The following is a 25,442-nucleotide window of genomic DNA, read 5'->3' on the forward strand; positions in this document are numbered from 1 at the left end:
GCACCGAGTTGCGTACAACGTTTTTTGCAACTTCATAAATTACCACTTGAGGATAGTTTTTGACAAAACTTTTTCATCAGGCGGCACACTGATGTTCATAGTCATGATTGAGGTAGTCTGATCATAGCAGGTTATACTGTGCAGTTGTCACAATTTTTCAAACCTGCGTCCAGAAAGCATCAATAAGTTGATCAAAACTGAAAACAGTGCTGTAATGGTTCATTACGCAACGCAAATCAGTGCTGTAATGAGCCATTACAGCACTGTTAATTTGGTGTGGGAAAGTAGGCCTTTTCCTGTCAGATTTGCGTGAGGTAAAATGGCCTATTACGATGAGAAGTTGCAAAAAATAACATACAGGGTTGCCTTGATGATTTCCGGTTGCTTGTTTACTCCACTTGGCAACTTCCGGTTTCAAAGCATGGCTGGCTATGCCACAGATCTGAAGGCCTTAACCGCATAAAACTGAAAGGTGACCTCAGATATCCCTGATGATCTGGAAACTTCTCTCCCATGGCTTGCACTATGTGTATAAATCAAATGGGCAAAATCTTATGTTTGTGCACTTCTGTTGGTACACCATTTCAAATTCAAACCATATTTCACAACTTTAGAATAGTTCGGATGATCCAGGATGCCTCTATGATGTGTATACAAGTATCATATGATTCAACTGATCTTCTATGGCTACCAAAACGCACTATACTAAGTTTGAAATGCAACCGATGCGTTATTACCGGTGTAGATATATAGGCCTTAACTCCAGAATGATTTGGATGGCCTAAGGTATCGCCATTGATGTGCAGTTGGTCTTTCATACTCTGATTTACATGTATGGATCTAATGAAATCAGTTCTGACATGCATACATTAGTTTTATATACTACTAGCTGTCCCGGCAGACGTTGTTCTGCCATTTTGGTTGGGGTTGTTTGACAGCTGTTGAGTTCATTGCAGCCCCGCACTCTAGATTGGTTTTATTGCGATCGTTTTGAATTTCTCCCCCGCTCACAATAAGTTCAGTAATTTCACAATTGTTCTGCTTTTTAGTTGATTTTCGTAACTTTTTTTACATATAAACACAGCCACCATGAATACGAATCTAATCAAGCAAGAATAATCCTGATCGGTTCAGCCGTTCATGAGTTTTGTTGCCTCAAAGGGACTTCAAACTCATTTTTATATATATAGATTACAGGTAAAGGCCTTACAATCACAACTTCAGAGCTTTTTTAAGTTGCCTAGAACATCACCAGATCATGACTACCATCATTTCATGTTTTAAAATGTATATTTGAATGTAATTCTTCAAGTTCAAGTGCTTTAAAAAGTAAACATAACTATTTGTATTCAGTAGACAGAGTTCAAAACTTTTGGGCGTTTTGGATAACCTTGAAATCTATGGAACAGCTGTATAAGGACATAACTCATTTCTATCTAACAGCTACAACCAAACAAGGCGTTTTGGGCAATATTCACTAAAATGTATCACATTTGCACAGAAATATTACCCGAAATCGAGCGAATATCAAGTGGTATACACTACATTTGCAGCTATATCTCCAAAATGTTCTAGCATAACATAATCTCCATATATGCATATGATAGCACAACTAATCCCCTTGATAAAAACAAAAAGCTAGAAGCATAACGATGCAAAAAAAAGTTATCCACATCCCTTAAGGGTTAATAACTGTGGAAGTGCTTAAAGAATTGAGGCTAACCAAGTCCCAATGGGACGTTGAGCCATAAGGAAGAAGAAGATGTTTCACTCTGTGTTGGTCATTTTTTAGACTTATTCTTCTTCTTCATAGTGGCTCTACGTTCCAACTGGAACTTGGCCTGCCTCTCTTCAACTTAGCGCTCTTTGAGCACTTCCACACCCAACAAACATTTTTGCTGTATAAGAGTGAAACCAGCGGCGTCATGGTCTCGATTTTTTCCGCAGTCAAGTTCGCAGAATGTGAACAATCCTCGGTACTCACTTTACGTAATTTATGTTTAGTCCCTTATTGTCAGAGCTGTCAGATCAGTGTAACACGCTAAATAAAATTTACACAAAAGGCAATTTACACGGAAAAAAATACACGGTTATGAATATTTATTGGGTACCGGACTGGTCACCGAAAATTTGATCGTTTTCTTTGGTACATCGAGGTCTTGAAATTAGTCTATGGTGGAACAAACCACTCTTAAGCAAGCTTTAGCTTAAGAAACTGTTGTTCAACTACTTCTGTTACTTGGGCAGTTATTAATTGAAAGGCTTCCTTTGTCTGCCATTGCATGAATTTGTACATTGTGAAGCAAGCACAATGATACACTATACCCAGGGCGTCGAGAAAATTTTCCCGACCGGAACGGGAATCGAACCCGCCGTCTCCGGATTGGCGATCCATAGTCACTATGCTAAATGGAGATCTGTTTGGCCTAACATTTGTCACGTCTAATGGGACCTTTATAAAGCACTTCCGAAAAAATTCAAATACCGTAAGGCGAGTCGTAAGGTCGCCATTCATTGCTCATTTAACGGCATTTTCGTAAAGTATATGACATTAAAAATCGACGTTTGCGAATATTGCACTTTAATTTACGTTAACAACTCAACAATTATGTTGTTATTATAGAAAAAATATAAAACGATTGTAAAATATGTTTACATTCGAAAAAATGAAAATTCAAATGTATAATCTCTTGACTCCTATTACCGCTCATTCACCCATTCACCGCTCCCTGGATTTTTTTTTTTCATGGAATCACAGAAATTATTCATTTATAAAAACAAAATAACTTTTATTCACCAAAGTATTGATGATTCATGACGTTCAGTTCATCCTTTTTTGTCAAAATGGAATCTTTAACGGGTTTCACCTGTTGGATATTTCTTCTGCTGTTTGCCCTGAACAGTTCCCATGTTGTCCTGCAGCGCAGTGTGAGAAATATTTTTTGAGAACGTGATTTCAGGTACACCCATATAAAAACTTGGTGAAATGAAAGTTTTTTGATGTGACAGCATGTTACATTCACTTTTGTTACGATACTTAATAACATTTGATAATTTTTATATGATTGACCCAAAATGAGCGGTGAATGGGGCATGAGCGGTGAATGGCGACCTCACGGTAGAATTTCAGGGTGTGCATTCATTGTAATTACTTTTGGATTATTGCTGGAATTCCTTTGGGATTCGTGCTGGAATTCTTTCGGAATTTCCTCTTGGAATTCCTGCGGGGATTACTCCTACAATTAATTCAGGGGTTCCTCGTGGAATTCCTTCTGGAATTCCTTTGGGGATCTTTCCTAATATTCCTTCGGGGATTCCTCCTAAAATCCCTTCGATTCCTCTTGAAACTCATCCAGGAGTTTCTCATGGAATTCCTTCGAGGAATCCTCCTGGATATTTTTCGACAATTTCTTCTAGAAATCCTTTGGTAGGTCATACCGGTGCCCTGCGGTCGAGATCAACCCTTACAGCGATTAAGTGGCCGCGGAGAGGAAGTCCCGGTAGCGGTGCTGTCGTGGCGTCGGTCTACTGGGTTGGATCCGAGCCCGCGGTTGGAAAGGGGTACCCGGCAAGGGTCGGGGCAGGTGGAGACCATGCTGTCAGCAACCTTCTGGTGCAGCTGATAGGGCTTGAAGGGTAGTGATACCCTTGCCTTCAGCAGGTCAGATCGGGTTGCACGTGGGCATCAGTTCTTGATGTCTGCAAAGCAGTTGGGCGCGGGCGGGGTTGATCCTGCCCGCCTTCCGAGGACAAAGGGAGTGGCGAGGACCACTTGGGAAACTGGCTAAGCACCAGCATGCTACCGTGATGGACTCTCCAAAGCGAGTCATCGATGTTCGTTGCTGTAGGCTACGCAGGTTACCTTGAGGGTGCGATGTGCACTAGCCCCTCTCTGAAGCAATGCCTTCTTGGTGGTTCCGGAGAGACGAAGGGTTTGGCGACCATAGGAATGTGTTTTAGTGGGTCGAGGATAGAGTAGTCCTGACTTTTACTTTTGTTGTAGAAGACGGCCTAAACCCCACACTATACCCTAACCTTCCTGTTAGGGTGTTTGTTGAGCAGATTTTTCCCCCTATGGTTTAGAAGGAAAAAAAGGGGCATTCTCTTGTCTCTATAGAACAAAAATCAGAATCGTTGATAATTTCTCGTAAATCAGAACCAGTGTCTATTCAGTTTCAGTGTATTAATCGTTAATAAATATCTAACAGTTTTGTTTTATTAGGTTCCATTATTTTCCTCTTAATCTCTACAACATTGCCGATGTATAGTTCTAGCTCAGTTATCATAGTTTATACAAATATTCTTACCATCAGATCTACTGGATAGCTTACCACTACTAATGTGACCATTAACCAAGGGATTTGTACTTTTGTCTTCTGGCAAACTAACATTCCTGGACTTAAGCAAAAACCGATCAATGGATTCGATTACGACTACTTGTTCATCAGTAATGCCTCGATTGTGGTAGGTATTTTCTAAATTCAGTTTGTTTTGCAAAAGCACCGCATCCTTCTGGCCGGTGGCGACGGTGCTGCCCGCGGTTACAAGGACGGCAGAAGCAGGATCAAAATTTTCATCTGGCTCGGGCTCAGGCGGCTCTACTAGGCCGGTCAGTACGGACTCTGCCGCAGTGCTATGTAGATCTAAAAAATGATTATACTGTTCGTTCTCCAGGGGCTTCTCTTTCTCAAGAATCTCGTTGAAGGAATCGTCCTCGATGGAAGCGATGTCCTCATCCATTAGGCTATTGTTATCGTCCTGCGGTGGCTGTTTGATCAGTCCCGATGACGAGGACACCAGGATCGGTTCGGAAATTTCCGAAATCCTTTCGTCCTCCTCGTTGGTCGGTTTGCTCAGAGAGATGCATGTCTTTTCATCTAGGGTGAAGGTGGAATCTTGCGAGAAATCGATCCTAGTGGGATCACCTGGAGAACTGAGTGATGAATCTCGTGGCCATTGGGGTGCGAATTCGAGGCTCTTTGGTGGTTGCCTGTTGGCTTCGCTGCCGGTACTACTGGTGGTACCGGACTCCATTGTCGCAGTTGTCGCTGTTGATGCTGTCGTAGACAACGACTCGTGACGGGGAGATCGTAGAAAATAATCGGGAAGTTCCCGATCGCGATTGGTCGGAGTGTGCGATTGTGATGGTACCCGCGGTGATAAAATTTCGTCCAGCACATCCTCAAAGTTAAAAAGCGTATCGTTTGATGCCATAAGCGTTTTGTTCACTCCCATTGCCGTGAGAGATTCCATACATCCAGTGCTGTGGAATATAGAAAAATAATGGTTAAAGCATACTCGTGCCTAACGCAGTTATTCTTTGCGTACGTACTTTCATAAGAATCTTAAAATAATCAAGCAATTATGCCCTTGCTCGCAAAACCCATCCGAGACCACCAGAAGGTATTGCTTCAGAGAGGGGCTAGCGCACGACACATCCTCGAGGTTAGCTGTCTGGTCTTGCAGCTATGTTGTTCCGAGACGATATGAACGACGTTGGAACAACGTTCCAGCTAAAAACATACCTAAACATCACACATGCACACATCCTCTGGACAAGATAAAGGCAAGCATAAGGTCACGCACTGTGCGAAACCGCGGGCACACGTGTTCCGCCGTTTCTGCTCAATCTGCACAAACCGGACAGTCGACAAAATCCGCTTGACCGAAACAATGTAAGTACCTACTATCAAAAGCAGCCCATCCACAGCGGTCCTACGAAATAACGCTAAGGACTCAGTTGACTCAGTCGCCATTTCGGACACATCCACAGCTCAATTATTAAAGTTTCCGGTGAGTATGCTATGATGGCAATAATCACACTCCTCTCAGTAACTGTCTGATACAGCAGTTACTGGGAAAACCGTCAGATTAACGCAAACGCAAATGCAACGTACCAATTTTAGGCCAGGCTTGATTCTAAGATTTACCTGTCGCGACTATCTCATATGTGGGTCACTCGACCTTCCGTAACTTGTTTGCTGTTCTCAGATTTCCGGAAACAAAAACACTTAAGAGGTTTAGAAACCGCTTGCGTTCGTCGGATATCTGGCGTCCGCCACTGGTAACCGAATCATGGCCATGTGTATGCCTATCAGATCTTCTCGAAGCCGCGGCCGGTTCAAACACGTCTACAGCACAGCCCTCAGCGAACAAAATGATAATCCTATACCTAGTCGTGTCATTAAAATGCTGCTTGAATATTTTAAAATTCGCAAAACGATACGATAAATACGCAAAGATTTCAAAAATTGTAGCGAATATATACCTACCTGGTGCTCTCCACGTAATTGGATGCTTCCTTGTAATATGACGTTTTGTTATAAAATGATTCGTCTTCGCTCTCCTCCATGATTGGCGAGAGAGTTCGCTTATAGTTAATGATCATCTCGTTATCCTTGGCCGCCGTTGATGTTGAAGGTGCATTGCTGGCTTCGTCCAGATCTCCGTACTGTATTCCGTAGTGATTCGGACTGGTATCATTTCTGGATAGATAAAAATAACAAAATAAGTGTATGGTTTAGGTAAAATGTGACATATTTCGCCGGGCAGACGATGTGCAATATCTGATCGCCAGTTACTTACTCATCAAAACATTCTGCGGCTTCCTTGGCACCCTGAATATAAAGAAAATCCAAAGCTAAGCATTACTTCTCACAGGATCATATCCAAATCTTACAAACCTGCGCATGTGGTAGCATTTCTGCCAACTGCTTCCGCAACAAATCGTACGTCGAATCCAGATTATCTTCGTTTTCCTGCACTTCGTACGTTTCATTCCCATCGCCACCGCCTGCACCGCCGCTACTACAACCCGGTTGCGCATGCAAAAACCAACCCTCGTCGTATGTATGGCCACTGAAGTAATCCTCATCGTGTCCCGGCAGATGCAAGCCTCCACCGGCAGCTTCACACGCGTTGGATGCGCTCGCCGATAGCCATCGGTCCCAATCGGCGGTAGTGGGGCAGCCCAGCTCGATCGGAGTGTTCATCGGTGTGGCCGTAGGTTTGTCGGAAGCAGCATCATCCATCGGAATCATGGCATCGACCATTATTTCCGGCAAGGTACCATCACCCACTTCACGGACAAATGTATCCGATGGATTTGGCAGCGGAATTGTGACGGTTTCATTCACTGGGTAGATTTGCACAAGATCACCGTGATCATCATCATCAAGGACATTGGTAACATTTGGCTTAGTAAAAGTGGTAAAAGCATTATCAGATTCTTCCGGGAGTTGTTTGGTATCACTGGTCGTGGAATTGCCATCATCCATCACATACGTTTCCTCATTTGCATCACAGAACAGTGCTTGCTTTACCATTGGTATATCTTCTTTTGCCACTTCAAAGGTTCTCCTTGCGACAAAAGGAGTACTACATTCTAGTACTACCCCACTGTTGAAATCATTAAAATCATCGTCCGGAAGCGGAACTATATCCGCTTCCGCTTCCAGCTGTTCCTTTTCTTCACATTCCTTGATTTCCTCAATTCGACTTTGGCATAAAAGTAATACTTCATCTACCAGTTTGGCGGCTTCATCCCGTATCAACTCATGCAGTACCATGTCCGGAGTGGTCCCCTTCTCGCTAATCTCAATTTCATCCATACCGCTGTCCGACGATGAATTCTTGCCATTGAAATTTTCGTTCCGAGCTTCAGCTTCCTGCCTCTGACCAGATACCTTGCCCGTATCTTCCGGATAGTCGACGAAATTGGACTCATCCTCGCTGCCATCATCGCTTTCATCTTCCCCATCAATGGCGAAATCCAACGCCCGCAAAGCCTCCTCTATGCTGTTGGTCTCGTGAACAGATGAATTGTCCTCCAGACTATCCATCGGGGTGACGTCCTCCTGAATGCCGCAATCCTTGGTCGTTCCGGTCGTTGCCGCCGAAGTTGCCTCCTCGTAGAAACTGGTACCTCGCTCGCTGATACTAATCGTAACATCATCCAGCCGGGTTGGAGGTTGAACCGAAATGTTCATGGGACCGGAATCGTCCTCTTCCTCTTCCAAACCTCCCGTTTCCAAATCTGTCGAGCAGCGGTCAATCAGCGGCTTGTCATCCCCAAAGCCAACCGATGAGTTCTTCAGGGAAGCCGTTTCTTGCTCAAGCGAGTAGCTGGTTTTAGTGCCGGGATGCGGAGAGTTCGAGCTCAACGATTCTTTACTGGTCGACAGCAGCATGTTGGAGTTGGAATCTTCGTTATCGTCCCCATGCAAGACCACCCTAGGCGCTTCCGGAGTTGTGCTTTCTTTGCCTACGTTGCGTACGGATTGCGTCTTGGCGGCGTACGTTTCCTTCTGGTATTGCAGCAGGTGATAGTTTTCGATTCCATCCAGCTCATGAGAGGAAACGGATTCATTTTGATACTGGACCGTTTGGTCGAGAAGATTATCGGTCGATAGCTGGATAAAAATAAAACAACAGTCAGCTAAATGTTATCGAGACTTGAACGCAAACTCACATTAGTTGGGCTACTCGGTATTATGGCACCGGATTTTTTGGCCTCCAGTGAGTTCAGCGACTTCAGGATAGGATATTCGGTATTTTTAACTTCCTCTATGTTACCATCATTTTCGAACTTCTAAAATGAATGAGGAATTATGAAATAGTAGAATCTTCTGGTACAACAGAACCAATGGTATCATTACCTTGAATTGGCCCTTTTTCTTCTTGCAGAAAACACACATGCCAATGACGGCACCGATTCCGATACAGGTGAGCACTCCAAACAGGGCTACATTTCTTTCACCTGGAATACAAAAGAAAATCTGAATGAAGAATTTGATTCGAATTTAATGCGCCTAGCTTGTGCCTATTACCTTAAATGTGGCCGACAGGGTACCCGGGAACCCATTGCCCATTTAAAAAGCACAGTGTAGAAAAAAGCAAAAAGTTTGTCGGGCACATAAAGAAGCGTCCATAGATAAATGACGTAGCTTTTGAGGGGGGAGGAAGGTGGAGTCTGGGATTATGTGACGAACCATGTATTAGGTATGGGAAAATATGCTAAGAAGGAGGAGGGGGAGTAAAAAAGCTACGTCATTTAAGGACGCTCCCTAATGGTCGAAAAGGTGAAATATAATTTTACATTGCAAACGATGGTTATTTGATCTATACTTTGAAATAAGCAATATAAGTAGGGGAGACTGGGGAGACTTGATCCCTTTTTCTTAATTTGCCTGTAACATTAAGAAAAAACACAAAACTAGATCCATTTTTCGTACAGAATGGCAGGTAAACATCTATTGCAAGTTTATACACAACAGAAGGACTTTAAATTATCGTTAAAGTTTTCAAAACTGTGTTTTTATGGAGGCATGTTTTATGATGTATTTTTCAAAAATGGGTCACAATTGATCCCCTTTTGAGCACATGTTTAATTTAAAGTGAAAATAACTCCAGAAGCTTCCTGTTCATTTTCTTTTCAAGTTTTCTTACATTTTTGATGAATATGGTGCATTTGAAATTATAAGATTTCCTTAAATTGTTAAGGATATGCCGTATTTTGAAAATGGGGAGACTTGATCCCCCTTTTAATGGTGTGTAATAAAATAATAATAATCTGACACGTTTTATCATTGAATATACTAGAATTCCGAGTAAATAGAGGCTTCCAAATAGAATTTTATTTTTCACATGTATAATGTGTGTGTAATCCTCGAGGGATCAAGTCTCCCCATGCCACTCTTGTATACACTAAGCTACATTAATTGAAATATTTATATAACAACCTTATTTGGATAAATACGTTTGATAGTATTTAATTTATACTATGTGCTGTAAAATTTTGACACGATTTGGTTCAATTTTCACAAAGTTATTGAGATTTTTCGGAATCGCCTAAAAGATTTCTGAAGGACTGAAAACAAACCATCAGCCATTAAAAAATAATGCAATACACAATTAAAATCAATTGTAGCCAAAACATTGTCGTCTGTCCAGATGTTGTTTTGGAAAAAATATGCTAGAAGAAAACTGTTTTTGATCCTGAGAAAATATGGGGGGAACAAGTCTCCCCAGGGATCAAGTCTCCTCAGTCTCCCCTAATACGTATAACTTCAACAGCGTTTTCATGTATATACAGGGTGTTAGGTTCGTGAGTGCAAACTTTTTAAAGGGTGGTTTAAATCATCCTTGTCTGCATATTACATTCAGAAGAGTTAATGCATTATAATGTATTATGCATCTTTCGAATTCTTTTTTTCTTTGACGTTAAGTATGTAGTTCATTTTTTACTGAAATCATTTTATGACAAACGTCCTTTATGCCAAATTTCCATTATGCCAAACGTCCTTTATGCCAAGTGTCCTTGATGCCAAACGTCCTTATGCCAAATGGCATTATGCCAAACGTACCAGTCCCCTCTTTTGATTACATTGAACTGTATAAAATAGTCATCGCTAAACTTCTAAATTATGTGTATATAGCCCAATATATTTTCAAATTATTTTCCGGTGGAAAACTAAATGAGTTTATATAATAGGTTTTTTTTCTATTACATAATACTAATTGATGCAGGCAGATGTTTCTAAATTGCGAAAGAAATTATAATATTTTGGAATACATAATACATTACACATAAATAAAAGTTCTAACATATCATCGTTCAGTACTAAAATGATTGTGAATTTTTCTTCCATGCAGTACTTGAAAAATGAAGCTTTTTTCCCAAACGAATCAAAATTCGTTCCTCTTTGACCGGTGCTTTACATCCCAGAGTGATAGCTGCTACCTATATGCCTACATAGGGCACTTGCTGGCTTTGTTTAGTGTGCCCAACAGACCCACTTGATTTTGCAGTGAAACGCTGCCGTGAATCGCATATCAGTCCCATCTTTGCTGGATTTCCTATGCAAATGGGACAGATATGCGATTCACGGCAGAACGTTTCGTTACGCGATTCTCATTACAAAGCTTTACCAGCGCTATTGGCAACATGCTTCAGAAGAAAGTAGGAGCTCATGAAATCAAATGTATTACTGAGAGTAAGGAACGATGGTTCAGCAGCATGGTGGCTCTCTGAATTTTTCTCTGCGGGTCAGTGAATCAAAATTCAACCATCGCGCAACAATAACGACAATGTCGCAACCTAAAATTGTTGCGACATTCTACCCAATGCGACATAGGTTTGTCCCAACTTGAACATAATAGGACAAAGATCGTGCACCACGAACTTTGAGATTTTTAAGGCTTGCGTTGTGATTTTCGAGCGGTAACTTCGAGTCGGTGAACACATCAACGCCGCTGAAGATGTATCATCAAAAAGTTTCGATTTTGGGTTGGTAATAAGTAATTATTCACGAGTTGAAAAGTACGCAACAAATTCAGGTTCCGTTTTGTCTGCAACAAAAATTTTCGAGATCATGTCATGTCATTATCTGTTACCAGTTGGGACAAAGAGTAATCGCTGCGTCTTCTTTGTTGCTTGTTTTGTGCCTTTTTTGTCTGACAATTCTCTTTGCTGCTGCGGGTGTATACGGCAATAAATGTACAGTCGAGACTCCTATAAGATCACTGGTCGGGGGGCGCAATAGGAATTCGCTTAGCGCCGTCTAGTGACAGAACTGCGAATGAAGTATTCCATTTTATGTAAGTCTATGTCATACTGATCAACTTTGCCGAAGACACCAACTTTTTAAGTTATCAGGATTCTGAGCTATGAGATTTCTAAAATTTGCATTTGTAATAGCGCCGCCTAGTGGAAGAATTGAGAAACAAGTGTTCATTTTTAATGTAAGTCTATGTCATACTGATCAACTTAGCCGAAGACACCAACTTTCTAAGTTATCGAAATTCTGAGATATGAGGTTTTGAAAATTTACATGCTCACTACCCGAGCAGGGAATGAGAACAAACCTATAACAAATTGATAACTCATTTTGTTATTTTTTATTTTTTTTTTCATAGTGATTACGGTGGTAGCACACTGTGCTTATGTTCTAACACCGCACCCTTTCCCTACGTTTGCTTCTATGAGCCTCTATTTTTGTTTCAACACACAGAAGTACGTAGGCATATCGTGGCCCAAGTCGACACTGTTTTGGCCTGCGTTGAACAAAAATAGTTTTAATAAAAGTTTCCCCTTTTTTTTCTTTTTGTCAATTGTTTTTTTTTTGTAGTATGGTCCATGTATTTAGTTAGGTTCTTGTCAATTTGTCAGTTATTCGAAGTAGATCTCCAAGGTAATAGTCAATTAAGTCATTATGGTCTGTTCTATCATAGCAGCTTTAGTCTTTGCTTTATTGAAGTGTAGTTTTATTGGAAATATGCTGAATGTCGTTATTGAGAAGATACGTCTAGAACTGTGTCCTGCTAGTTGTTCCGTCATGTACATACGTCATGTCTTAATAATGCTTAGGAGATTAACAAAAACACGTGTGTTCGGTCGGATGTCCATTGCGTAGAAAGTCAAGGAAAATAGGTTTCTTTATTGTCAGTTGTTATGTAAGCCTCGCTTGAAGCACTTTCCGTGAGAACCCTGTCATCTGTACACCAACTAATCCGTATCTTCGTACACAGCTAAATACTGTACTGTCAACCGGCGAAAAGCCTACGGGTAAATATTAAATTGTTTTCTTGATTTCTACTTCTCTGTGTTCATCTCTTGTGTCCTTAAATTGTCATCGGTGAAAAACCCACAGAAACATGTAACTGAACTCCTGATATTTTTCTTTTGGTGTCATAGCACCATCAAAGAGATAAACAAAAATACGCTAAGTTGGTCAGTTGATTGTAATAAAACAAAAATTGCTTGTCAACTATTATGTATTCATCCCCCTACAAATACTATGAAAAATATTCAAATTCGTTCTGTCCTATCGGTCCTACCTCGATAAACCATGTCATTTTCTCATGCGTGGCCTAGAAATGTCAACCTAATCATACAAAAGTAACGTTGTTCAGTTAATAAAAAGCAGTCAGCTTTTGTCCAAAATGTCACGTCGAACGCATTGATGTCAACAATGCGTTTAAGTGTTCGCACGTTAGCTTCGAATCTATCAGCACAATTAAGTGCTGCAAATCTCCTTCCCACTATTAATTCGTCGGTTGATTTTAATTGCATTATTTAAAGAAAATATGACCAACTAACATTGTAAAAAATCGAAAAAGCGACTATGACATAAATAAATTTTCAATCAAAATCAACCGAGAAACGTGGGAAATAGAGCCCAAACAACATTTCGAAGTCAGCTGGCTGTTAAAGGTTCCTTCCAAAACCTGTCACAAATCCTATAATACTTTTATTAGGATTTGTAACGATCATCAAAACCTTCTCAAATCCAACCGACTTGGAACTATTGCTTGGGAATAGACTCTACTGAGCCCTGGCGGTTCCTCCGTGTTTATCGAGCATGTCTGATGCATATGATCAGCCATACTCCATCTGCAGCAGCCGGTTCGTGATGAACCGTTGGAGGCGCATTAAAGTGTTAAAAAGGTGATATGTTTCACTAAAGAACACTACATTACAATAATCAAAATGAAACTCCTTCACTTTAATACCGTCAACCCCTGCGAACATGGCCAGGGATAACTCATTTTGTTATTGATAACAAAATGAAATCAAAACAAGTTTTCGTTCCGAATTGTTTTTATTTAATATCAAATTGAGATATCATTTTGTTATCATTTCAAAAACTCAATGATAACAAAATTTGATTTCAAAAATCTAAAATAGGTATAATATGCTTTATTAACATTAATTATATTCACAAGGGGCTGTTCATAAACCACGTAGACCAAAATTTGGCCATCTCAGATCCCCCCTCTTCCCTCGTAGACTTTTGTTCATACATAAATTTTGAAATTTGTATGGAGCGTAGACTTTAGCCAGACACCCCCCCCCCCCCTCCCCCCCAAAAGTCTACGTGGTTTATGAACGGCCCCCAAAATGCTTGTTTAATCTACCTGAGTATTGTACTTACATGTTGACACAGAATTTATAATTTATGATTCTGGGTAATGGTCAAGCTATTGATTTCAATTGGCTTGAACTTAATAAGTCTTTTTAGGGTGACTGGTTATTACACTAGTTTACAAAATAAAACGAAAGTCGTGAACTTCTGTCAACGACCAAAATTTTTGATGCACAATTTAGTACTGATTTCGAAACCGTGCTTCAAAAAATTTAAAGTAGAGCAGTTTTTGAGTTTTAGCTCAATATCGAGTTTTACAATTTTTACAAATATGGAATTTACTAAAATTCAAATATCTTGCGTTTTGTTCAACAAATGTCAAATCTTTTTCCATAAATTAAAAGCTGAATACAATAGCATTCGATCATCTGAACGCAGGTTTTGCGTCAGATTGATGAAATTCAAGATATTGGCGAGTTTTAGGGACGATCTCCTTAAATTTTAGCCAAATTTCAAAAAAATATATGAAGAAATGTATTTTTTTCAATAAGAAAAAAACAATCTAAAAATTCTTTCTCGACGTTAATTTGACATATAATATGTGGGTGAGTTACAGTAAAAAAATTAGCTCAATCGGAGCATTGATTACGGAGAATGAGATGTGTGAAGTGAGCGACGTTGTTTAAAAATAGAACAAAAATCGATTTCAAATCATCAGCCTTGTATGGAAAGTCGAAAAAAATTCCGCTCGACTGTAATTTTTTTCCTTCGCGTTTTCGAACTCAGGGCATGATTCTACACTAAAAATGATCATCAGCTTACCGAGTTCAAAAATGCTGTAAACTAGTGTTATTAGCAGTGTACCGGTACGTGACCCAATAAATAGCTATCCCACACCCACACAGAACAATAGTAGTAGAAGTAGAGCTCAATAAACCCGATCTAACCCTCAAAACCCCAATAGACCAGTTTAATAAATAAAACCTTAGATTACCTAAAAAGCTTTTCAAGTCCTTTCTCCACAATAGTCCTAGTCAGGTGACTGTACACTACACTTCTTGTTCACGTAGCCCCTCAGCTTACCCGGTAGCAAGCCGACCCTGAGACCCAGCTCGAGGGGTCTCTTGTTACTGAGACCTTGCCCGGTTTTAACATAGTCACAGAATCGAATACACTCTAAAACTATTTTCCTTAAAATTCTACGGAAAATTTTTTTTTTTTGCGAAAAAAATTTAAAATAATAATATTTCAACAATATCATAAAATCTCAAAATGTTTTCATCCCAAAAAATCCGTTCCCCAAATTGGCTTCCAGGAAAAATATAAAAGTGTGGGGATGTTCAAAATTAAAAATTAGAAAAATCAAAAACTGAAATTCACGAAATCGAGAATTAAAAAGAATCATCTTCAAAAACATGTTTAAATCGATTTTAGATGACGAAAAATGATATTTAGATCAACATAAAAAATTTGGGTATTAGAGGGTTAAAGACAAATGAAGTTGGATATGGCCAACCGAAGTAATTCACAAATTTTACCTTTATAAAGTTTTCCCGCAAAGGAAGAATTCATTCACTCAGCCAAATAATTTAAAGATTTCCATAAGGCCCAACTTATGAAACGGCCTTTAAATAATTCATAATGTTTCGGATGAATTTCATAAGGTCGCTCTATGTCGTAGAATCGTCTCAGAGCTTGGCTTTTATTCATGTTTCGCAACATGGTATTCTCAAGCGTCGGTGGCCGTGTACATAAATAACGGGCTCAGTGATCCCGACGTTCATGGATCGAATCCAGTCTGCATCATTTTAAGATTTTTTTGTTCTTTTCATAAGTCTATCTTATGAAATTTGTCATAGCAAGCATGATCAGGTATTCTTATGGCATCCATAAGTTTTACTTATAGCAAAAAAACATAAGGTATTTTGATGAATTTTGTAAGTTTTTTCGCTGAGTGTTGTACTGCCGGTAGAAGCATAATTGTCCCATGTGCATTTTTTGGCAATATTGAGATTTTGCAGCCCATGACCATGTATCGTGGGGTAATATCATATGGGGAAATAAGAATAGGTAGATTGTTCCGAAAATTGTCGAAAAAATGCATGGCCGATTTGTAACATTCTTAAAAGTGGACGCATAAGCGTCACGTTTCATTGGAAATCCTATGGAACTATAAAATCGCTCTAAAACAAAAAATAGTGCTCAAATTAAAAATTCGTTGATGTTAGAACACGATTCAGCACTAATACTTCATAGTTGAGACAATTTACTTTTTCCGAACTTTAGACGCGATTTTCTCGATTTTCTGTTTTTGCACATGGGACATTTATGCGTCCACCGGCAGTGTACCTCCGTACCAAAATGATGAATCCCGTGAAGTTTGATACAGTTTTGAAAATTACACTGACATTTATGCAGTTGTCCTTTGACTCCAAATTTATTTTTCTTTGTCACTTCAATGTCCACCAGTTGAATCATGCTATAGCTGCATATCTATGAGGATATCATATCCGATTTCCATACAATTTTTCTTCGTGTAGGCTCCAAGTTAGAAATGACTGTTTATGAAAGGTTAATGTAACAATCGATAATACTACGCCATTAATAGGGGCCATAATCTGATGCAAAACAAGTTTTTAATCACGAAATTCTTCTGAATTTAAATTAAAATCTCATTTAAATTTTTACTTATTTATGTAAATTAATACCCAATAAAATATCAAAATGAATACTAAATTTGTTATTAATTTTTAGTTATTACCCTATAGATATGATAACTCCCTGAGAATTGCGTATGATATCAAGTCGTTAAATGTGGATAACAAAATGAGATATCAATTTGTTATCAATGAGAACTCCTTCTGTTTTCAATTAGATATTCCAGTACATTATTTTGTTTTCATATTTTGTTATGTTAACACTTAAGTCATACAAAATGAGAACTCACTTTGTTATCAAAATTCGTGATATCTAAATAACTCAATTTGTTTTCAATTAGTTCTCATTCCCTGCTCGGGTAACGCCTCCCAGTAGAGGAATTTCGAACTTCGCAACTACTCATCAGTAAGTTATTGGCGTGCCAAACAACTTTCCTGAAGACACTCTCCTTCCAAGTTATCAGGGTCTAGAGCCTATCGCATATCGTAACATTTGCTTGACAACCGATCTGGTTCCTATAGTGCAATTTAGCATCAAAGTGTTGATGGTGCCTCTAGCGGCGAAGTTGCCAACTCATCATATAAACCAAAGCTCTAAAAATGGTAGATCTTTTCAAGCCCTAAAACTTTGCCGAAGAAAGTATTGCGCTATCTCTTAACACACCCGAGATAATAGGCCACACCCCCAAAAAGCCGAAATCCCATAAGCTCTTAGTCTCCTATAACGTTCATCCCTGTCTGGTAGAAGTCCGTTTAGTAGGAATCCGTTTAATAGGATTTCGTTTAGTTTAGTATAGTAAGAGACTCGACTGTACTTGGTTTTTATCCCGTTATTACAGTGCAAATGACATAAACTCAAATTGAATCGATTATAATAATCACGTACAACATTTGCTTACCGACATTTTATTTACATAAAGCCAAAAAGAATCGTACACAAGTCGGTGTATACTTTTGTTCAAGGGTGTATGTAGCGGAATCCTAAGGGTCAAGGATTCTCTCCTAAAAATAAATGGGTCAATAAATCGGTATGAGCAGGATGCAGCAACTTCGAGCAAGTTCAATCTTCGTCATTGAACAGGACTATTGCCAGCATTTTTTGTCGTTCTATTGCAAGTACCGATACTATTCACCATTGTTGAAAAGCCTATTTGCAGTTTATTGTTGATGCAGACTTTGCTTTGAGAATCGACAAAGAATGCGTATTCTAAACAAATTGGAATTTTGACATCTTTAAGAAAGTCAGTAGTTCAATTAGGGTGACTAAGAGTATTATCGGCAGCTTTGTTTTCTCCGTCATAAGGGGCTTTTGTCAGCCAAATTGCCTTAAACTTGGTCATATATTCAGCGTGATTGGGAAAGATTTGAGGCCGATTTTGAGTTCAATAAGTATCAAAAAAAACCCAGGACAAAGAGAACAAAACGGTCGTAAGTTCCTCTATATTCAATTCATTTTTATAGGCAGTAACACTATTTCCAAGAAAAACAAAGATTATCATTAACAAGTAACATCTGAGAACAATTCAGCTGTGTATGTATAACATTTAAAAATATGATTTTCAAATAACTCAACGTACATATGTACAGATGGGTAAATTATTGGTTGAATTGAGAAAAAAAATCACAGCTTAGGTGAGATTTGAACTCACGACCCGTATTCGCTAGACAAGTGCTTTACCAACTAAGCTACCGAGCCAATTATGACCCGGAATTTTCATGCATTTAGAAATAGCTAGCTACGAGTAGCTTTGTTTGAGGAAATCGAATAAAAAACAAGATCTCATAAGTATTAAAGTGAATATCACAGATGCAAAATTTAATTTGCATTTTCAATGCTTTCTAACAATATTTTGTCGATATATAATTGAAAAATATGTTTTCAATAATGACTCTATTTACGATTTTTCAAGTTTTTTTTTCCTTTTTTTGTTTTTGAGATATTTTAATACCCCCTCGTTCCAGATGAATGGTTTCGGAAAGTATTTATTACAGTGAAGTAGTGTAAGAAAAAGAAGACTACTACTTGGCATCTGTAAAGTTCAAGCCCCAGTATCGCGTGCTTTTGAGTATTGCTAAAACTCTCTCGAGACAACAATATTTTTTGCTGAATAAACAGAGAGGTAGCGTGGCGTCAGTCCGAATGACTACAAATTAGTTCTCAAATGTTCGACCGTTGCGAACCAAAATTATTGATAATAAAAAAACTATCTCAGTGCTACTATTTTTATTTTTTGGACAACACCATTTTATTTTTATTTATTTAGATATGACTAACAGCAATTACATATGGCGATACTCATAAACTACGTAGACTCACTTTTTGTCATCTCAAATAGTATAAACCGTAGACTTAGGCCAAAAACCCCTCCCCCTAACAGTCTACGTAGTTTATGGACGGGCCCTAACAGATATTCACATACAGGATCTGTTTCAGAGCCTCTAAAATTGAATCTCTAAAATATATCACAAGGAAAATTTATTGAAAGAATCATTGATAACAATTTGCGATCTGAAAATCAATGGAACGCGTGCTGTTGAGTTAGAGAAACCCTGAATTAGACCTACCTATATTCATATCAATCCCGAGCAGACGGGGCGATTGCGTTTTTGTATCGTCAGTTAATAGATTGATTTAATTACCCTAGCTACCGATATTGCTGCCAAAAGAAATAGACTTCCAGCGCGATAAATACTTATCGCGGAAAGTTATGAGAAGAGCATCAGCCAGCCGCCAAGCCCGCAACAGCTGTTCGGTTTTATCATCTCCAAATGTGCAATGCAGCCAACTTTCACGAGCAGCCGGCCAACCAGATGAAGAGTTAGGGGAAGGCAGGAAGTACCGAAGCTCTAACTAAAGCATCCGCAAGTCGAATGGTGCGTGTAGATGTGTACATGAGTTTCAAGGTTTGCCATCTTCAAGTCGGAAATTGATTTTTTTTAACACATTGCATCTTGACATATGCATTTTCGCATGTACGCTGCCACTTCCGGGCATAAGGTTCTTGCTGAGCCACAGTATGGTCTGCTTCCCAATATAGTGTTTGACGAGCATAATTTCAGTTACTCAATGAGAACTCTTCTCGTCCATGCTGCGAATGCCGCGTCGCCGTTTTCAGGAATTTGTTTTTACACTCCCACAGGAGGTATGGAAAAAAAGGAACGGTAATTTTAACTCGACCCCTTTTCTTCCGATTTAATAAATTTTGGAACGTAGGTATGCGCTTTCCCAGCCCCGAATGTTAAATTCTTGCAATATATATCAAAACCGGTAATATTCCGGAACCGGTTCCAGATGTCCCGCCGGAGGTGGCCAAGTATAAAAGTTACCCAAACCTATGCATGCGACATATCAAATAGTCTCTTTTTTGATATCCTGATGAACAGTAAGCAGGAAAATATTCTCAGAACATATCGTCGGTTTCCTGCAATAGGGGCACATCTCAAAATTTGTCATTTTTGAGATTTCAATGGCAAATGATGAAAAACTATGCAATCTTCCATCTCACAAAGACCCGTTCCAAAATTCGTTGAGAAACGGGAGATTTTGTATTTTTTACCAATTTTCGGCAATAAAGGCACAACTCAAAATCAGTCAACTTTTTCAATAGTCGTTGAAAATTCATGAAACAGATACTCCTACAGTCTCTTTCCATGATACAACAATCAAAATTTGTTTACTTTTGTTAAATGATGAGTCAAATATGTGAACTGGTAGAAAGTGCTTCAAGATTCCCAACTTTCGAACGCTTATTCTGAAAATTCACATTTTTTGAGTTGTGCCCCTATTGCAGGAAACCGACGATATCTGAACCGGTGATGCGGAACCGGTTTGTGGTGTCAAAATTCGCTGCCCGAGTGAACTTTCAGCGGGCGGTGCACTCGTCTATTGTAGGACTTGTTTTTGAATACAAATCCAACAAATACTGTGGTGGTACGAATTAATAGCTTGTTCATTTTACGATAGACGAGTGCACCGATGAACTGAATTCATCGCGGTCCGAGAATTTTGACACTACAGCGGGGTCGTTCCCAATCAGAATTGTTCAATTCTGATTGGAAATCTTTCTCTTCTGATTGGAAGCGACCCCGCTCTAGTGTCAAAATTCTCGGACCGCGATGAATTCAGTTCATCGGTGCACTCGTCTATTGTTGGCTTCCGAAGTTCACTGTGGCTGATCACCAAACGGATCAGGTGTAGGAAAGCACCAAATTTGAACTTCCGGAAATAACAGCTGCACGAGGAATCACTGCGGGTGTGACTAACAGCACAATATTATGAATTCGGTTGGAAATCGAAAAACTTTTTTTGGGAAAAATATTTTTTGCTAATTATGGGTTGTTTACAACATACATCGGAAGTGACGAATATGATAGTGCATCATTGAACGCACACAGCGCACTACACCCGGTACTGAAAAAAAGTGTCGCTAGTCGAAAAGTGTCGCTAGTCAAAATGTCGCTATTCGGTTTGGTGCTGGCGCCATAATAGTCTATTTTACGAAACGACAACAGTGTTGATATTGATATTAGTCCTGTTCAACGACGTAGGTTGAACTTGCTCGAAGTTGCTGCATCCTACTCATACCCATTTGTCAACAAATGAGAAAGAGCGGGATGGAGCAAGTTCGAGCAAGTTCAACCTACGTCGTTGAACAGGACTATTAACACTCACGGGCTTGGGCGCAACCTCCTGTCAAATTTTCATTCATGAAATGAGCGATCAGCTGATCCGAAACGTCTCGTAAAATGGCTCATATCGGATCATTAGTATTTACAGAGTATTGCACTGCTACATTTGATCATTTTTTAATTCGACAAACGTCGAATGAGCGGAGTATGAATTAAAAAGTGTCGTATTTAAGAGTGATGAATACGCGGTGTTTGACAGTACATCAAATATTAGCTTTTTTTGTTAACACGATGATCGATTCGTTAGAACATAGCCTCAGACCATATTTTAGACAACCGGTAGTGTCTCGAAACCGGTTCTGAGTGTCCCACTGAAAGTGGTTAAATGTAAAAGTGATCTATACCCATGCATGAGATAAATCAAATCGTGGTTTTAAGGTAACCATAAGAACGTTAACAATAAAATAGTCTCAGACTATATTTAGGAGACCCGGTAGTGCTCTGGAACCTATTCCGGTATCGCATCGAAAGTAACCAAATGTACCATGTGACACATCACATCTCGACTTTTTTAATAACCTGAGGAACGGTTAACTAGAACGGAAGGCTCATACCACATTAGAGACTACCGGTAGGGTTGCACAACCAGCGTTTGGTGCTTCGCCAGAACTACAAAAGTAAATAAAAATCAATGCAAGGGACAAAAATGTGTAAGAGAACAAAATCTTGACAAATTAAATCCACATACAAACAGACGTCTCACTATACTCACTACCTATCGTTCTTGTTTTTAACTGTCATTAAAATATAGCCTAAAATGTGCAGAAAAAACTTTGTCGAAGACCGCAAAGTGATCTGTGATTGTGTAAAAAGTTATGTCATAGCTTGTTAGTATCGTCTTGATATTGATCAGTCTCAGTGCTAGTGCTAGTGAAGGTGCTCAAGCATTCAACTGAGAAGTCTGATATTATTCAGCTCTGCTTATACGTTGAACATAACGTCGGACTATGTGTCATCATAAGTTCTTAAAAAAAATATCAGGATTCAGGAACACTTTGACTTACGTCGAGGAAAAGATCGTGAGGACATATTCGACGAGAAAGGCACTATCACCACTAGGTTGATTAATGTGGGTTTTTGAAAGATAATTTCGTCAAGATTGTGTTGATATGTTGAAAAAGTGGTTCCGGGAACACTGATCACCGGGAATCTGCTACATAGGGCATTATGTCGGACATGTGGGCACTACATTTTGTCAGTAGTTGTGGAATATCTCGCGTTCTGAACCACTTAGAAGGAAACTGTCTTCGGCAAAGTTGCTCAGAAGTCTAACAGCTTTCGCATGGAAAATAATTTAGTTCGAGAATCACTCACTGTGTGGCGCTAGTTTTCTTAGGAGCTTCTAGTTCAGTCTGAACGTCGTATATTTTGTGTTCTGGAATACTAACAAGGGTATTGTCTTCAGCAAAGTTGCTAAGAACTTTCGCATATAATACAATTTAGTCCAAGAATCACTCACCACGTGGCGCTAGTGTTCTTGGGAGCATCCAGTTTGGCCTAAACGTCGTATATATCACGATCTGTACCACTTAGAAGGATAAGTTTTTGGCAAAGTTGCTCATAAGACTTATAACTTTCACTTTGAAATCAATTTTGTGATCCAAATAACATTATAACAGATCAGGGAAGTAGGTATTTATTATACTTAGTAAAAAAAACTACCACTAAACACTTTTCATAAATAACTACTGGTGTATCGACATTCAAATGCTTGGAAAACACTGATTCAGGCTTAAAAATTATGCGACATAAATTAATGAACCACTCAAGGGGGTTTGTCATTGTTCTCCCCGAAAAGTTATTAGGGTATGTGTCCCATCAGTAATTTTACGCTCCCATATTCATCCTATTCGAAAACAAGCGATTACGACACCGATTGATTCCGTTCTTTGATGGGTGCTCACTTCTAACAAAAGATACAAAAATAAGAAACAAAACAAACAGCGCTTTAATCCTTTGTTTTTCGTAGGATGAAAATGGGAGCCACATGCTTAATAAGGGAACCAATGCCCTATGAAATCAATAAAAGAAAAAAATGAATTGTAATCATGGAATTCCTAGTATACAAACTATATTGAGAATTAAAGGAGATTATTAGTTGATCAATATCTGTATATTTAATGAATGATACAATATTACTTGCTTGAATTGTAATTGTAATTTTGATTGAGATTGATATACTGTTAGTTTACACCAGGGCTGCCCAACGTACGGCCCGCGGGCCGCATCCGGCCCGCGAGGACATTTCATGCGGCCCGCGGCACGAATAAAGAAAAGTTATGACTTTTGGCCAGTGGAGCAATTATTTTGAATGTTTCCCTTTTTCCAATGAATTATATTTTCAAAACAAGTTTGACATATATGTTTAGGTAAATTTTCAAAGATTTTCAATAAGTTATTTTGAGTTCTGTAAGAATTTCGGCCAGGAGAGGCCTCAAATTTTCACAATGAACTTTGAAATGTTTGCAAAATTTTCAGAATTCTGGCTGACATTGCAATTTAAAAAACAAACATGTCAGCGTAACCTCAGAGTAATTCTACTCATTTTCAGAATTTCGGTTCAAAACTTCAGTTTATTGTGCGCAATGGCTTAATTTTCTCCAACAGCGGAAGGAAAAAAATCTCAAAATTCATAGAAGATTCAATAACAATTCTTGTGTATTTTTGAGATTTTATTTATGTGGCTATAATCTCAAAATTCCGGCAAGTTCTGGGACAACACAAAAAATACGAATCTTCGTTTATGAAGACAATTTTTTACAATATCGTCACCAACTCCAAAATTCTTCCAGAATTTAAACGAATTTGGATTTATAGGAATTAGCCATAGCCTTGGCAAGAAATGCTCAGAAAAGTTTCAAGAAAACGTATGGATTATAACATTTCAATTCTGGCCCGTCAACTGGTGTGGAGTGTAAAATATGGCCCGCGATCGTTAAAGGTTGGGCAGGCCTGGTTTACACTTTGCATCAGGGTAAGGAAACAATTCTAGAAAATTTTACATTTCGAATAACAGAACAAATTAAGAAAAAATAAGTATTTTTTTGGAACAGAATAAGTAATCAAAAACAAATAATAAATTCGACTGTTTTAGAATTTTCTTCAGATTCCCAAAGAAATCGGCACTAGATTGAAAACCTCTGTCATAACCAGATGATAGATTGCTGCAAGCGAGCAAACTGCTGCGACTAGCACGACTACATCATATGCCATATAGTTAGGTACATAGCGTCAAACAGTGCAACGAAAGCGAATGCATTCGAGCAGTAGCTAGCAGGCAGGCAGCACTTGAGCTAGCCAAGAGAATAAGAAAAAAAATTCCGTCATAGTAACTGCAGTCCAGCATATAGGCATCAACTAGCATCGCTTCGCTTCATAGAGACTATAGCTATAGCTGATCCCACTGGGACTATCTAAATGTCCAGTTCCGAAATCCGGCTATGCACACTTACCGAAAGGGCGATTTGGGACGGGAATCGCTTCCGATTGGCCAAAAAATATCGTGAACGACGAAATCTGGAGCAGTAGACTATTCATTTTCACTTTTTATGCACCATTTGTTCGCTTTGTTGCTAGTTGGGTGTAGGATCCAAACTTGACACCTTTTGCTCTCCTCCGCTTGAATTTTCACATTCTGCCAAGAACCTTCACTAGACGACCCGCTCTGATCGGAAGAAAACACTCATTTTTACGCAATCCGCCCAGTCAAATCCACTAACTGGTTAATCACGGTACTTTCGTTGGTAACACTATGAAATTGTACACAAAATAGACTACACAGATCGGAAAATAGCTTAAATTTTCTACACTTTGGAAGGAAAATCCTTCTCGCGATTGACCATTTGCACGAAAAACCTTCGCAGAGCGATTCGAATTTTACGAAATAAAAATCGACTTTGACAGATATACTTGGCGAAAAAATGAACTTTTCTGTTGTTGTCAAAACAAGATGCGCAGGGATGTTCGTTCACAAATGAATTTTATGCGCGAAATTCGAAAATCAAGCAACAAAAGGCGGGACAGGGGTTCAGACCATTACCTCGACTGTCGTTAACCCGAATTCAGACAAAATATGACAATCGAGCCGTCACGGTCTTGGTCACGATATTTGATAATTTGTTAATGATGGAACGTCGGCAGTCAAAGCACAGACAAACAAACGTGACACCTCAATTTTCTTAAAAATCCATGTCACCACCTGTTGAAAACGTTGTGCGTTGTACAACATCTC

The 25,442-nt window shown here is 39.1% G+C and overlaps 1 protein-coding gene across 3 annotated transcripts; it reads right to left on the reverse strand.

Annotated features, from left to right (window-relative positions):
• Window positions 1–4,138: 4,138 nt before the first annotated feature.
• LOC115269433 (uncharacterized) lies at window positions 4,139–25,102 on the reverse strand. 3 transcript variants are annotated; one of them, XM_029878196.2, is made up of 7 exons: window positions 24,664–25,102; window positions 8,658–8,758; window positions 8,471–8,587; window positions 6,684–8,411; window positions 6,586–6,617; window positions 6,273–6,485; window positions 4,139–5,263 (listed from the first exon to the last, which is right to left on the reverse strand). In XM_029878196.2, exons 1-7 carry the CDS (start codon window positions 24,746–24,748, stop codon window positions 4,276–4,278), a joined length of 3,264 nt encoding a protein of 1,087 aa, XP_029734056.2. In that variant the 5' UTR covers window positions 24,749–25,102; the 3' UTR covers window positions 4,139–4,275. The 3 variants fall into 3 exon arrangements, with proteins under 3 accessions (XP_029734056.2, XP_029734055.2, XP_029734057.2); XM_029878195.2 differs by having other exon boundaries at window positions 8,471–8,590; window positions 24,664–25,101; XM_029878197.2 differs by having other exon boundaries at window positions 5,125–5,263; window positions 6,269–6,485; window positions 8,471–8,590.
• Window positions 25,103–25,442: the final 340 nt, after the last annotated feature.

This window comes from Aedes albopictus, chromosome 3 (assembly GCF_035046485.1).
Source record: "Aedes albopictus strain Foshan chromosome 3, AalbF5, whole genome shotgun sequence".
NCBI lineage: Eukaryota > Metazoa > Arthropoda > Insecta > Diptera > Culicidae > Aedes > Aedes albopictus.

Coding starts and splice junctions, on each gene's coding strand:
- LOC115269433 (XM_029878195.2), bottom strand. CDS start 24,748: ATGAATAGTCTACTGCTCCAGATTTCGTCGTTCACGATATTTTTTGGC. Junction 8,591..8,657: donor AGAAAAAGGGCCAATTCAAG/GTAATGATACCA, acceptor CATTCATTTTAG/AAGTTCGAAAATGATGGTAA. Junction 5,264..6,272: donor AATTACGTGGAGAGCACCAG/GTAGGTATATAT, acceptor TATATTCCACAG/CACTGGATGTATGGAATCTC.